Source organism: Schistocerca nitens, chromosome 4 (genome assembly GCF_023898315.1).
Source record: "Schistocerca nitens isolate TAMUIC-IGC-003100 chromosome 4, iqSchNite1.1, whole genome shotgun sequence".
Lineage (NCBI taxonomy): Eukaryota > Metazoa > Arthropoda > Insecta > Orthoptera > Acrididae > Schistocerca > Schistocerca nitens.
Genome location: NC_064617.1, coordinates 262371026 through 262386704, shown reverse-complemented (window position 1 = coordinate 262386704; position 15679 = coordinate 262371026). Strand labels below are relative to the sequence as shown.

Genomic DNA, 15679 nt, shown 5'->3' with positions numbered 1-15679 from the left:
GTTTATCAATGAGTGTTAGGTGTGTGAATAGAAAGAAGGAAAAGTGAAAGTAATTACTTGATCTTCTATTTTGTTTGCTGTATTGTGCCACAAACAAATATGGAGAGTGTTAAAACCAGTGTGCTCCAATGTCAAGAGTGAATGGTGTGAGGATTCCTCAGGCTCTGTTCTTTAGCATAATGGAGCAAATGAAAATCGTGATTTCATTTTTTTGAACAGATCTAAAAAGAAGTGAAAGCAAGAGGTAACAAGTAATATTGTTTCACTGCCAGCAATTCCTACAAGAAAAATGAAATGGTTAACAAAGATAGAGGGCAGAAAAATTGGAGTCTGTTTAAACAAGTCACACAAACTTTATGTCAGGACTTGGATTTAGCAAAGGAAACTAAGAGATGATGCTCAAATTTCAATTTGCCTTAACTGAGCTGTAGAAAGTTTCCAGGTGAAACATGGAAAAAAGTACAAATGAATCTTGAAACAAATAAAATTATTCTCTCCACCATAATTGAATAAATAACATGCATCTGATGCTTATAACATAACTGGCAGTAAAACCTTATTTTTGAGGATTACACTATCGAGTGCTAGATTTCACCAGCAAAACAGTATACCACTTATGCAGAATTCATGTTGAAACAAATACAATAAATTCTCATGGTGTGTGTGTGTGTGTGTGTGTGTGTGTGTGTGTGCACGTACACAAGAGTAAAATCTCAACAACAGATCAGGGATACCAATGTGATAGCAAAGTTTATGGAAAAAAGTTCTATATATCTATCAATCAATCCAAACTAATAACTTTCCAGCACTGATAATCATGATAAGAGAATATAAAATCAAGATGCAGGCTTTACCATATCCCCTCCATTCTCTTTCACACCACAGAAGCAATCACCATGAGGTTCCAAAGAAGCATAACTGATTCCCATTCGAGCATTAAGCCACCTTGAGCCATGCATCATAACATCACCGTAGCAGCCTTGCAGCTGAAGAAATAAAAAAGGCACAAACTTCACCTTACGTGGTCCATAGTAACTCCTCTCTGATGTGCTTTCTGTTACCTGCAAGAAAAATGGCAGAATATAATAAGTGTTAATGCTATAAGTTATTGTGAACTTTTGACATAGCAGCTTCAATTTATTATATGCTATTTATAACATCATTGATGCTAAGCAAATCTCTCACAGTAATAACAATTATATTGGTTGTGACAGCAGAGTAGCAAGATTTGTAACTGGAGTTGAGTGAGTTAAAATTTCAAATTCAATGGCTATCATGACCACAGAATACTTGATTAATCAACATTCATTGCTGATACTGTATGGTTTCATGGGTAGTCCCATTAGTTGGGATGTAAGTTAAAGTTAGACCACCTCCCTTACAGCTAAGAAAAGCTACACAGAGGTCACATTTGAGGCAAATTATTGGCACTTAAATATTCTTCTAAAACAGTAGAAATGGCTGTCAACTGAGAAAGTATACTAATAGTGGTATTAATAATGATAGCAGTAGTAGTAATAGTAGTGGTAACACTAGTAAATACTATAACAACATTTTTTACAGATGAAACATTGAGGCAGGAATTACAATGACATGGTAGTCTCCATCTGAACAGGCTCTGATAAGCCAATATGACTGCCACCGAGTTATTCACAATGCTCCTTATCAAGCTCACATGAAAGAAATAGAAAGCGTCAGCTGAAACTAGGTCTGGACTGTAGGGAGAATATATCTCACATTTTTGGTAAAAAAAAATACAGTAATATCATTGGCATCTTCAAACCTACTATTTACTAAATTACTGCAGCCACTTCCACAAAGAAAGGTCTTCATGTTGAGAAATCATTATATAGTAGTTGAAGAAGAAAAGCTCCATTGCTTTGCCTTCATACCAGCCATTCTTGCCATTTCACCACAGTGGTTCTACGGCGTTTCTTTCTTTATTGTTTCATGAGTAACTACAGACCTACAATGTGTCTTACCATAATGTAGAACATTGTACAACAAATCTCACTCCCATCAATGTTGGAATAGGTGTTATCAGTTGCCACAGCATAATGTTTATGCCTACACACATATGATGCAAACCACTGTTAAGTGCATGTCTTTTCCTTTTCTAATGGTGTACAGAGTGTTGGAGCATGAATGCTTAAGTGTCTTTGTACATTTTAAAATTATCTTTACATAATAGGAATGACATCTTCAGCTGCATTTATAGGTCTTATTTTATTTTTGATTAATTTTGGTGTTCCATTACATTATCTTCAGACCCTAGGTAACCAACATTATACATTTCATACATGGTGGGAAAAAATCAATATCTCCTGTGCTGAACCTTCTTTCTTGCTGCAGCTAAAAAAGCAAAATATAACACTACACAAAAAATAGGGACTATATAACATGCTCTCAGAATGTAGCCCAACAATATGTAAGCCAGCAAAAGAAAAGTTACATAAAAGTACTACATCAGAATATTGAATACACAGAACATTGTCTCAGTACAGATGTGAGAATAACCATAGCTAGAGAAAAAGACTATGAAATCACTGGTGTAGTGACTGACGACTTTAGATTGTTTTGTGTGTACAGATCACCAAATGGCAATACTTTGGGGAAAGAATCAAAACCAAGACAAGATTGTGAAAAACAGTTAATACAATACGATACGGAGACAACAATATCCACACCGACAAGAGTGACTTCTCAAAGTCAGGCAGTTATTGATGACACCATTACTAATATTTGTAAGTGTAACTACGAGTGAAATATCTGATCGGCACAGACAGCTGATCTGCTTTCACAAAAATAAGAACATAATATCAGAACCAAAACAAACAACCAAAGAAATCAAGAACATGGGTGAACAAAATATTAACACCTTTAGAACAATGTTATGCAGGAAAACCTGGAATGAAACCCTACAGCTACAGGATGTAAATGAAAAGTATGATTCATTTATTACAATAATTAAACACCTTTTTTATACAGTAATCTCCAAAGTAAAGTAATGATCAGACAAAGTGTATTACCAGTGAAATAACAGAACTGCAAAGGAAGCTGCATGGTCTGAGACAAGGGGGGGGGGGGGGGGGGGGGGGCGAAGTTGAAAATTACAAAATTCTATCAAAGAAATACAGAAAAATAATAAAAGGGGCAAAAGCAAGAGCAATTAATGCAACCATAATGAACTCAGAAAACAAGGTAAGGCAGGTTGGAATGCAATTAATGCTGAAAGAAAAGAAAAAGCTGGATCGAACAAAGAAACAGCTATCGGGTCTATGAAAATAGACAACAAATTAGTTCAAGATGGTAGAGAAATAGCTAACATACTTAATGAAACTATATAAATGTGGTAGGGAACTTAAAATTGGAAAGAAATTGTCCACACAAGAAGGTTAATAAAAGTCCAAGAAATCAGCTGGTGATGACAAAATATCAAAACATATAATAAAGCAAGTAAGTGAGCATATAAACTCACCATTGCTGGACAAAGCAAACAGCTCTTTCAGTTATGGAATTTTCCCAGAAAAACTAAAGGTAAGTAGGGTGGTACCAGTGTACAAAAAAAAAGGGATAAGGATGACCCCAACAACCACGCACCAGTTTCACTGATATCAGGTTTCTCAAAAATCCTGGAAATGCTTATATATAATAGATTAGTTGATTATCAGGACAAATACAAAATTCTTATACCATCACAGCACAGTTTCTGAAAAAGCAAATCAACGAAATCAGTGACTGCCAGTCTCAAAGAATTTATTATACAGTCCTTAGATGAAAAACAAGTTGTGTCTACAATACTTCTGGATCTCTCCAAAGTGTTTGACACTACTGACCATCAAATACTGATAGGAAAATAGGAAAACCAAAGTATTTGAGGGCATGCAGACGAGTGGAGAGAATCACACTTATGCAACAGGAAACAAAATGTATCAACAGGGAATGTATACGAGTCAGAAACCAAAGCCATCAATATGGAGAGCCACAGGGATCTGTAATGCCACCATTACTGTTTAATCTGTCGGTTAGTGACGTAAATGTTGAAGAGAAGGAAAATAAAATATTGCGTGCAGATGACATGGTACAACTGCAAATGACCAAAATGTGGTACAACTTGAGAGAAGAGCATACATATCTGCAAACGCCACAGCTCAGTGGCTCCAGGAAAACTGACTTGTTATAAACCTAAAAAAGAAGGTATGTGGTGTTCGGAAATAAAGAGAAGGCTGTGCACATGCATTTAGAGGTGGATGAAATGAGACTGGAAGATGCATTATCAACTAGATTCTTAAGTATTATAGTAGACAACGGGCTGAAATGGACACAATATATTTGTACTGTCTGTATGAAACTCAGATCCATCACATTCATCATGAAGCAGCTATTACAGTATGCAGACAACCAGCTTCTGTGCACAGTATACCATGGATTCTTTGAACCATATCTACAGTATGGAGTATAGTGTGGGGAAACTCAAACATTCAAGAAATAAAATGGGTGTTCACATCATAAAAAAAGCAATAAGGGTCATATTAAGAAGAAAGATTTCTGAAACATACAAACACTGTTTCAAAAGATAAGGCATTTTAAATTTTACACCTTTATACATGTATAAAACTATAATATTTGCCACAAAAGATAGTGCAGAGTGGAGTGCATATGATAGTGTACAAAAGGGATTTTACAATATTGAAGAGTACTTATCACATTAAATTTGTATATATTGTTATTTATAATCAATTATGCTAGAATGTTATAAAAATAGTTAGGAACTATGTGATAATGAATGTTTTCTATTTTTAATGTGCCCTATATTGCATTTACATTTACTGCACACCATCGTAATCCTACAGGATCACTCGAAATTCAATTCAGTTGCATTCCATTCAATTAATTTCAATTGTTTGTGGTGTAAACTGTGGCACCATCTCAAGTTGATGTGCTGCCACCATTCACACCATAAGCAAGACAGATGGTTATACATAATCAACTGCAAATAGAGTAAGACCTAAAAATGCTGTTAAATGTATATATCCCTATCAAAAGATATAGTAAACATTGTCATGCACGATCTACTGGAAGAAGGATGTACAGGGAGACTGAACTGTAATTACTCTAATCTTTTTTATTTTCACAGTCTTTAGTAGTGGGTGAAGCATATCTCTGGATTCTTCACGTAACACTGGTTCTTGAAAATTTGGAAGAAGGTTTTCCTGGGATAAGGTGGCCTATCTTCAAGCAACTGCCACTTCATGTTTTTCAACATTTTCATGATGCTCTCCTATGAGTCAAACAAACCTGCAACAATTTGTGCTGCCCTTCTTTATATATATTCAATATCCTTTGAGAGTCCTGTATGGTACATACCCCAAAAGCTTCAGCTATATTCTAACATGAGATGCAAAAGTGATCCACAAACACAAACACTCTTCATTGCTGACTGACTGCATTTTCCCATTTTTCTACCAGTGAACCAAAGTCTGGCATCTGCCTTGAGCCTTGAGCCTACATATTCCCTGGAGCATGCCTGAAGTTACAGCTACTTCTGCTGATGACTTCATCCAAGATAACATGCAGCACCCTCCTCTCTTTTAAGAAGTCCTCCATTCATACACAAATTTTGTTTGCTACTTCATGTAATTGTACTTTTATTAATAACCCTTTGTTGTGGTACCAAGTGAAATGATTTCCAAGAGTTGAGGAATACTGAATCCACCCAACTGCCCCAACCCATGGCTTTCAAGGATGTTATATGACAAAAACACAATGTACACATGCGTCACACAGAATGATGAATCAATTACCATAGGAAGCACCAGTACTTCTGTCAGATTATCAAATGAGACATGCTAACTTTTGCTTGGAATGGTGACAGCTCAGCCGACCATGATCTTCTTCACTTTGGTAACTAGAGCAAATAGACTGTCTTGTTTTAAAGCAAAAACATGACTTTACTTAAGTTGTATTAATTAGTAAAATCTAATAATGTCAAATAATAGCTTCATCATATGCCCACTGCACCATCTTGTGAACTCTAAGCATATTTCTACAGCTGAAAACATAGCAGCAACAACAGTGATACATTAGTTTCTGAATTAATAGAATTAAGATTTTTATTCAAATTAAAATTTTATGACACCCCTCACTGTTCTGCAAATAAACTCATAAGACAAAAAGGTTAACAACCTTTGTCCTTTGAGGGACTTAACAACTACTGTGATTTACAGCAGTATGGCTAAACAAGCTTCTGGACAAATAAGCCATAGATATCTAACCAATGGAGTCACAATAAATCAGACTGACAAGATTACTTTGGCTGATATTGGCATATAGCATATTGTTCTGCACAGTCCCAGAAACTTTCAGTGTTATTCTAATTCAAGGACATAGAGAGTCTTTACAACTCATTTTCAGCAAACTAGATAAGAGGTAGCAGAGTCATATCTTAGAGAGGAACTTGGAAACATGTAGCTCTGGACAGGAGCATGTACAAAAACACTGGTTAAGGTTTTGATGAATAGTTGACCATACACTTGATAGTATGCACCTACAGAACAATTCATGAAGAGAGCGACCCTCCATGGTATATAGACACTTGTAAAGAAGCTTTGAAAGAAAGAGACTACAGTGTAATATAAGTAAACAAAGTGTAGGTGTATGGACAGAGAGATACTGAATTTCACTGTGTTTGGCTGACAAAAGAGCAATATGAGAATTATTCAGTGACTAACATTGTGGAATAGTGTTTAAAGATGTCCTACAAAGCCCAAAGAAATTCTGGTTATATGTAAATGCTGTTATTGGTACCATCAACAGCATCCAAACACTCATGAATGGGACAGAAACAACTTTCAAGAAAGGAACATGTAATCCTTTATAAACTGAAGGCTTCCTTACAAGAAGTGGAACTTTTCAGAGGAAGCAAATATTCACTGTAAAATCCAGAGCACGGCTTAGGCTCAAAATTAAAACAATTAACAGAAGAAAGGTCATTATAGAAATAGATAATATTGTAGCATGGTGATGTCAACTTTTGATGACAATATCAAAAGAAAACTTTAATGATACTGTTTGGCACAACAAAACATGCATAAATGCAAGCCATTCAATGTGTACAGGGTGGGCCAGATGATTCAGAACAGGCACCATATCCCAATCCACTGGAAAAGGTAGTAAACTGATTCTTCTCCATGCAGGCACATCAGCAGCATTCACGGAAGACTGTATGTTGTTATTGTTGTTTAGATCAAAGAAAACCACTGATTATCACAAAGAAATGAATGAAGACACATTTCAGTGGTGGTTTAAGAACTCTCTTTTCAAAAACTTTAGTAAACCTTCAGTAAAAGTTATGACAATGCCTCAAATCATTTGACTATTCTCGATAAGGCACTTACAGTAACTTCCAGAAAACAAGACGTTATCGACTGGCTACAATAGAAAAAAACATTCTCATACCAGATGACTGTAGAAAGGACGAATTACTGGATCTCATTGATCAGAATTAAGCACCTATACCGTTGTATGTTGTAGGTGAACTGGGAAAAAAATATGACCATGGGGCCCCAGATTGCTACCATATTACTGCAATTTCAATTCCATTAAAATCATATGACCTCAAGTTACGCGTTATGTGGCAAGGAGCAACAAAAAAACATAAGCTGGCAGAAGTGAAAAATTTGATCAAGAGTGCTATAATCTAAACTTTGTTGTCAGATTGGCATAATGTTATAGGACACACGAAGGAAGAAATAATGAAAGCATGGGAGAATGAATCCTTAGTGGAAAATTACACTGAACAAATTTTTGTTTCATTAAATTTTGACAGCAATTCTAGTCACCACAAAGATAACAGTGAAAGTGAATCAGATGTAAGTGTGTGGTTCCATTAGTCGTAGAGTGTTACCAAAAATTCAGTTGTGGTCTCCTGTTAAAATTTTCTCTCCTAATCAGATAATTTGTTACACTGTGACTCGTGTGAGTGAACACTCACCTTATTGCTGTTATTCACCTACAATGTACAATTACAGTATCTTTTGTACTGCTGTCCCTACAGCAGCTGTGGCCACCACCACTGCCCTCCCCACTACCTACAAGGACGGTGGCAACAGTGGGTAAATAGACTTCTAATTTCTTTTTAGGCGCATGTGCAACTATCAATCATACAAACACATGGCATGTTGTGTATGAGCCAGCAACTTTGCTCTCCTCCACTGGTGCCTGTCAATCACACAGAATCTGAAACAGAGAATCACATTATCTCACTTTTCCACACCTCTTGCTAATCACTTGCTTCTGAAGGGTCATGATGAAATTATTCTACCTTCCCTGCTTCTGCTAGCAGTCTCATTTTGTGCCTGATACCCTCTGTGTAAGGCGACACATCTCATGGCAAGTGAAACCCATCACTATACATTGTGCACATTTCAGTAATGGCCACTTTCCCTAATGCATTTAAATATCTAACATTTATATTCTCTTTTAGAATATTTATCCATACCTTTACTTGTTGCTTGGTCTTACTGACATAGCACACACTGGATGATTCCTTTTTCCAGCACTGCCTCAGCTACCAGCAATGGGAATTCTGCTGCTACTATCTTATCTGTGGCATTCAGTAAATATGTTACACATATCCCTTCTTCCATTTTTACCAACACATTATTATACATTTTGGAACAATAGCCTCTGTCATTCCTTTTATGTCCATTTTTATTTGGCACACTCATTCCTCTCAAGGCCTTATTATCAGCCTTCTTTTGACTTGCATGCCTTTCTCACTACCTCATTTTATTTTCACTCTGGCAATCTCTGTTCACTTACTGTCTCTACTAACCACCAGATTCCTACTTGCCTTTTGCTTCAGGTTCAGTCCTGTTTACAAAGAGTTGCCTCTTTTTTCATACCCTCTGTATCAATCTCACATTCCGATTCCACTGCACACCAAAAATTCAGGGTAGAGTCCAGCAGATTTTCTCCATTTCATATGCTTAAGGGCTCCCTCCAGTTAAGTAAACTTATATGGGTTATACTGTACAGTTTCTTGATCTCACTAATTCTTTATTTCCTTGTCAAACATTTGTTTTATCCTTGGAAACTCTCAGTACGTGACTGGTGTTGTGTTGCCTGAGACTGTTGACTTCTTTGTGTTGTGGGAAGAGTCTTGTCCCAGTTTCTGAAACAATGTCGAAGCTTTTCTTTTGGAATGTGTGAAGTCAGCATCCCTGGTTTCCTTGTGCAAACTTTCCTTCCCTTTGTTCATTCAAGGAATTCATCAAGTTCATATCTGTTTCTTGGTCCTCACTTTCCTTGAATTTATAATATAATTTATAATATGCCTTGATCACTTGGGTCCATGCAGGTATGTACTCTTTACAGCACCCTATGTGTACACTGTTTTTGGCAGTGAAACTTTGAGTATGGGCTTGGTATGGCACGAATCTTTTCTACTGACTCATCAACACTTTTGAGAATTTATTCCAATCTGCTTTCTGAAAGTTCCAATGTGATACCGAAGTAGATCACATTGGAGGAATATGTAGGCTATAGGTGGTGCGAATGGGGCAACATTGACTTCTGGGAAGGAGCGTTCTGATGATAGTACCTGTATTATGCCCAGATGTGTCCACAGTTGACAGGCAAAGTGCAGGTGTGCTCTCTGTACCTCATTTTCTAGCCTTGAATGTGCCCTTTTCTTTCACATCAAAATTGAGATTGAAGTTGATTACTTCCACATGATATGAAAGTCTTTTTAACTAATTCTTTGCATAGGATCATTACCAGCAAAATTTAAGAGAGTTTAAGTTATTTGTTATACACAATGCCATTTGTGAAAAGTGCAACACCGAGAAGGACTTACCCGAATAGCGCCACACTTGGTAGAAATGGTGAAGGGTGTGCAAGCAATATTTGATACGTTTTGCAGCGAGGAGGAGGAGGAGATTAGTGTTTAACATCCCGTCGACAATGAGGTCATCAGAGACGGAGCACAAGTTCGGATTATGGAAGGATGGGGAAGGAAATCGGCCGTGTCCTTTCAAAGGAACCATCCCAGCATTTGCCTGAAGTGATCTAGGGAAATCACGGAAAACCTAAATCAGGATGGCCGGACGCGGGATTGAACCGTCGTCCTCCCGAATGCGAGTCCAGTGTGCTAACCACTGCGCCACCTCACTCAGTTTTTGCAGCGAGATGGGGTATACGTAGGCTGAGCAGAGCCCTCTCGTGTCAGTCTGACAGGGTCAGTGATGTGCCTAGTGTAGTCAATGAAGAGCTGCCACACAGGGTGAAAACAATAAAGTGATAAAGGGAGTGCCAGTATGCCTTGTCGACATCAAAGGGAGCCATATTGGCATATGAGCAAGTTGGAAAGGGGCGTAATGATTGGTCTTTGGGAAACGGGGTTATCATACCATGACATTTCAGCTCGCACAGGGCACACTGCTACGACAGTGAAGCTTGTGTGGAAGCAGTGGATAGAGGAAGGTCGTACGCAGCGTCAAGTGGGAACTGGACCATCGAACATGACCACAGCACAGGATGACCGTCATTTTGTGCACTCTTTTCGGATGAGCCCCACTTCAATGTGTCCTACAGTGATGGCCGCATACATGTCCGGCAGTACCATGGTGAGTGCAACCTGAAGGGCTGCATTGTAGAGTGGCATAGTGGACAAACACAATGTGTGATGGTTTGGGGCACCATTGGTTACAACAACCGATCTCGCCTCGTACATACTGCGGGCACAGCAACCGGTACCTAATGACGGTTGTGGAGCCTGAGGTACTCCCCCCTGCTTCAGGCATCTCCACAAGCCATATTTCAACACAACAATTCCCAGCCACAAATTAAGAGGAATGTACAGGCCTTCTTCGAAGAGCGACGGGTACCATTGATTCCTTGGCCTGCACATTCGCCAGACATTTTGCCTATCGAACATGTCTGGGATATGGTTGATAGGCACCTGGTGTGTCAAGGTTCTCCAGTAACTGGTGTCACAGATTTGTGGGCTCGGATACAAACTATGTGGAGGGAAATCCCTCAGGAACGTATTCAGAACCTTATTGATTCAATGCCACAGCATGTAGCAGCTCTAATTGCAGTGCATGGTGGCCACATGACATACTGAATAGTAGCGCTCAAAGGACATGTACTGATTTGAAAAGGTATTAATTTCTTACTTGTAATGCACCTAACCTGTGGTATTAAATTAATTGATTTCATGCATTTCCATCTTCGTGTTGCACCTTTCACAAATGGTAGTGTATTAAAAAAAAACTGGAAAAGAAGGGGTAGCTGCAGAACACTTTTTCCCAATATCTCTACTTATCTGTACTTACAAACTCTTGGGAAGAATTACAAGATCAAATTATTTCCATGGTACCACCTGAACAATATGGATTTACACCCCGTAGAAGTTGCTGTGCCTGAGTGCTCTCCTTGATTACTGACATATAAACTGGCTACCAGAAGACACTCAAGACTAGAGTAGTATTTCTTGACCTGTCAGCAGCTTATGGCATGTGTAGCATAAGAATCTAATGGTGAAATTTCTGGAAACAATACATTGCAAGACTCTGGGTAACCTCTTAAGCAACATGTTGAGCAATTTGCTGTTTAAAGTACAACAAGGTGAAAAAAAGTGCATATGGCATGTACTTAAGGGTGGCTCACCTCAAGGCTCTGTTCTCGCTACACAGCAGACATGCTGAACTAGACCTGCCAAAAAAACTCCAGTGTGCAGGTGACCTTGAAATTTCATATCAGAGTGAAGATATTTCTGAATATGATGAGCACCTAACAAACAGCCTCACTAAACTATATGAATATTTTAAGATATGGCGACTTAAAGCTCATCTTTCTAAAATGGAAGTAAGCCTTTTCCACCTCTCCACACACCTAGCATCAGCAAAGACCAGCCCACAGCTTGGCCCCTCTTGCATAGTCAAATACAACAATAAGCCAAAATCTCTTGGTGTCTCATCTCTGCAATTATATTAATAATATCCTGAATCCTAATGCACTTGATTGCATCATACTTTCCAACAGCACTTTAGATACTCCTTTGTGTCAAACATATTTGCACCCCATTATAAATATGGAATTTCATCTGGCTGTGTATGCCTTACCGACACTCCAGCTCTGCAAATTCACTTTTGTTTTTGCAGATGGCTCTCACTCTTTTTCCTTGCAAGGCACATCATGACTGTTTTCTTATGCCCTTACTTAATTTGCGAGCACTTTCTTCTTTTTCTGTGCATATCATGCACACACTTCATGCAGTCTATTACATGGTGACTAGTTTGTTTATAGTTGATAGATGTTACCGTGTTTCGATGCGCAAATGGACCTCTGTGCCCTGGTAAGTTTCACAGTGAACACTCCATCACTAATAACTACTCCTAAAAATGGAGGGATCAACATTGGTTTTCCCAACTGGCACTCTTCTATTATTTGCTCCATTCCCCATTACTGCTGGTTCTGTCTTCCCTATTCTTTTGTCTGACAGACAGTCCTGCACTACATGAACTAGTCTGCTGCACCTGAAACAATTCATTGCTTTTATTTTGCTATGCAGTGCTGTACCTCTAATTCAGATATTTACCTTTTCATTGCTGAAGCAATCACACTTTCCTCTCTCACAGCAATCTCTATTATGTCTGCTAATGTCATTCATTATCTACAAGCATGTACTATTGTTTTGATCATATCTTCATAAACAAAGTTCTACTTAGTTTCCAAGTGAGCACAAGGCTGCTAGTCAACTCTAATTCTTGCAGTGTGCCTCAAATAGCTTCGCTAAAGTGATGTTGTGTTCATCAAGTTGTAACTACCATTGCTCTATATCTTCTTCATGCTCTTGTCAGTTTGCGAACATTTTGCATACTTAATGATCTAACATTTTCTTACTCAGGCAAGTCTCCACAAGAATCGCACACAAATCTTATTAAGTGACACTTAGATCTCATTACCCATTTGTTTTGCATCAAACCCATTATCACAGTTTTTAAAAATTTCAACAAAGTTCCATCCCACTCTGTGCTGACAAGCTGGAAAGCTATACCACAATCATTGATATTTTTGTTACCATTAAATGATTGTGGTATTAAGTTAAGTTCATTCAACAAACCAGCACATTTCCCACTGGGTGACTTTGTATAACAGTGCCGTTGCACAATTACATCTCCATTGCCTGACATGCCTGCTAGGTTGTTTCACTCACTGTGTGAAGACCTCCTTCTACTCATCATCCACTGTTGCATGCTGACTGTGTCCTCACAGCACCATCAGTTGCTGCCACACTGCTGCCGGCTGCCGTCCACAGCGACTACCTTGGCAGCACCAGCTGCTATCAGATTGTTGCAACCTTCATCAGTAATAGTCACTTGCAATGAAGCACTTCATACAATTTAACTGTGAGACAATGTTCTCATCATCAGGTTGTTGACACTCGCGTCATCATGTACTTCAGATAAAATGAAATGAAATGAAATAAAAGAAAACAAAACATTAACTATGTGTCCTAGTCTTCTTATCCACTTCACACAATGCAACCATGCAGTGTGCTATGTCCTCCTCTTCAGCGAGTGGGTACTCTTGGTATCCTCAGCTGAAGAATAGGACACAGCCAGCTGCACATTCACAGTTTGTGAAATGAACAGTTTTACATAAGATGAGAACCCATAGTCAAATAAGCTTTTTATTTTATTTTATTTTATTTTGTGCATGCCATAAACTGAGTGTCAACACCCTGATTATGAGAGCAGTCTCTCGAAATGTACAGCTGAACTGTATCAAGTATTATTAAATTGGATGAATGCAAACAATCATAATACATAAAGTATAGCAACTGCAGCCTCATATCCAAGAAATGGGCAATAATGAAGTGCTGTGAGCTTTCTGGCTTCTCTCTTCTTTCTCTTCCGAACTAACAGAACTTTACTTCCCATAAGGCTTAGTATGTTTAAAAACTCCAGTTGTCACTACAAGAGAGGCATTCCACTAATTCATAGCACACAGCTGCTGCTTAACTAAAGTAACTCAACTGCACCTGTATCACCATAAACGTAGTCTACTGCTTGGTCCAGTAAGTGGTCTAGACATTCCTTCACTGTGATTGTGGTGGTCCATCCAACTAGCTACAATGTGGCACTGGCTAACCATACTGTTCTGGAATAAGAGAGCTTGGTGTGGGGAATTTGGACAAAGAGATGTACGAACAGGTTTAAGGTTTATCAGAGCAAAAGTTCTGAACATACTGGATCTGATTATAATTTAGAGGAAAAACGTGCCCTCAGAGGAGATACGGACAGCTAAGAATCTAATGGCAGAGAAAGGATGGAAGCAACATCCAGGTCTGAGATTTGTCCAAACTGGAGTTTCTCTAAACTGACTGTCCTGCACCCAATTTTTACCCCTTCAGACTTATCCGTCTAGCTGATTAGCTGCTTGCAAACTTGGTCAATCTTACTGCAACCTTCATTCCCAGGGATTGCACTGAGTGCATGTACAACAGTGGGACGTTATGCCATGGGTTCATCTAGTCAGGCAAGTGGCTCATGGAAATCCTCATTCAACTCCAGTTGTCACTACAAGAGAGGCATTGGGCATTAAAACGAGGTTAATGATTACAATTCTGAGAAATCATATTCCACAAAGAGTTAAGGTTCTTATTATGAGGGTGAGTCAAATGAAAACCTTAAATATTTTTTAAAATATTATTTATCGTGCATAAGTGGTCCAAAGCTGTATTACTTTTCAACATAATCTCCCCCCCCAAGCTCAATGCAAGTCCTCCAGCACTTACAAAGTGCATAAATTCCTTTAGAAAAAAAAAGTCTTTTGATAGTCTGTGCAACCACTCATGCACTGCATGGCGTACCTCTTCATCAGTACGGAATTTCTTTCCTCCCGTTGCGTCTCTGAGTAGTCCAAATATATGGAAATCACTTGGGGCAAGGTCTGGTGAGTGTGGTGGATGAGGAAGACACTCAAAATACAGGTCTGTGATTGTTGCAACTGTTGTACGGGCATGTGGGGCCTTGCACTGTCATGTTGCAAAAGGACACCTGCTGACAGCAATCCAGGTCACTTTGATTTGATTGCAGGTCGCAGATGATTTTTTAGGGGATCTGTGTATGATGCACTGGTGACAGTGGTCCCTCTAGGCAGGTAATGCTCCAAAATGACCCCTTTTTCGTCCCAAGAGTCAACATAACCTTCCCTGCCGATGGTTCTGTTCAAAACTTCTTTGCTTTTGGTGATGAGGAATGGCGCCATTCTTTGCTCCCTCTCTTTGTTTCCGGTTGGTGGAAGTGAACCCAGGTTTCGTCCCCAGCAACGATTCTTGCAAGGAAGCCATCACCTTCTCGTTCAAAGTGCCAAGGAAGTTCTTCACAAGCATCAACACGTGGTTCTCTCATTTCAGGAGTCAGCTGTCGTGGAACCCATCTTGCAGACACTTTGTGAAACTGGAGCACATCATGCACAACATGGTGTGCTGACCCATGACTAATCTGTAAACATGCTGCAATGTCATTCAGTGTCACTCGGCAGTTTTCCTTCACTATGGCTTCAACTGCTTCCATGTTCTGTGGAGGCAAAACTCGTTGTGCCTGACCTGGACGAGGAGCATCTTCCACTGAAGTCATACCAATTGCGAACTTCCTACTCCATTCGT

At 38.8% G+C, this 15679-nt stretch overlaps 1 protein-coding gene across 1 annotated transcript in view; it reads right to left on the bottom strand.

Moving 5' to 3' along the window:
* LOC126252241 (intermembrane lipid transfer protein VPS13B) overlaps window positions 1-15679 on the bottom strand; it is a 199787-nt gene that overhangs the window by 134762 nt on the left and 49346 nt on the right. Inside the window, exon 9 of the mRNA XM_049953114.1 lies at window positions 855-1061. Within this exon, the coding sequence (XP_049809071.1) occupies window positions 855-1061 (207 nt within the window). The remainder of the gene's footprint in view (window positions 1-854; window positions 1062-15679) is intronic.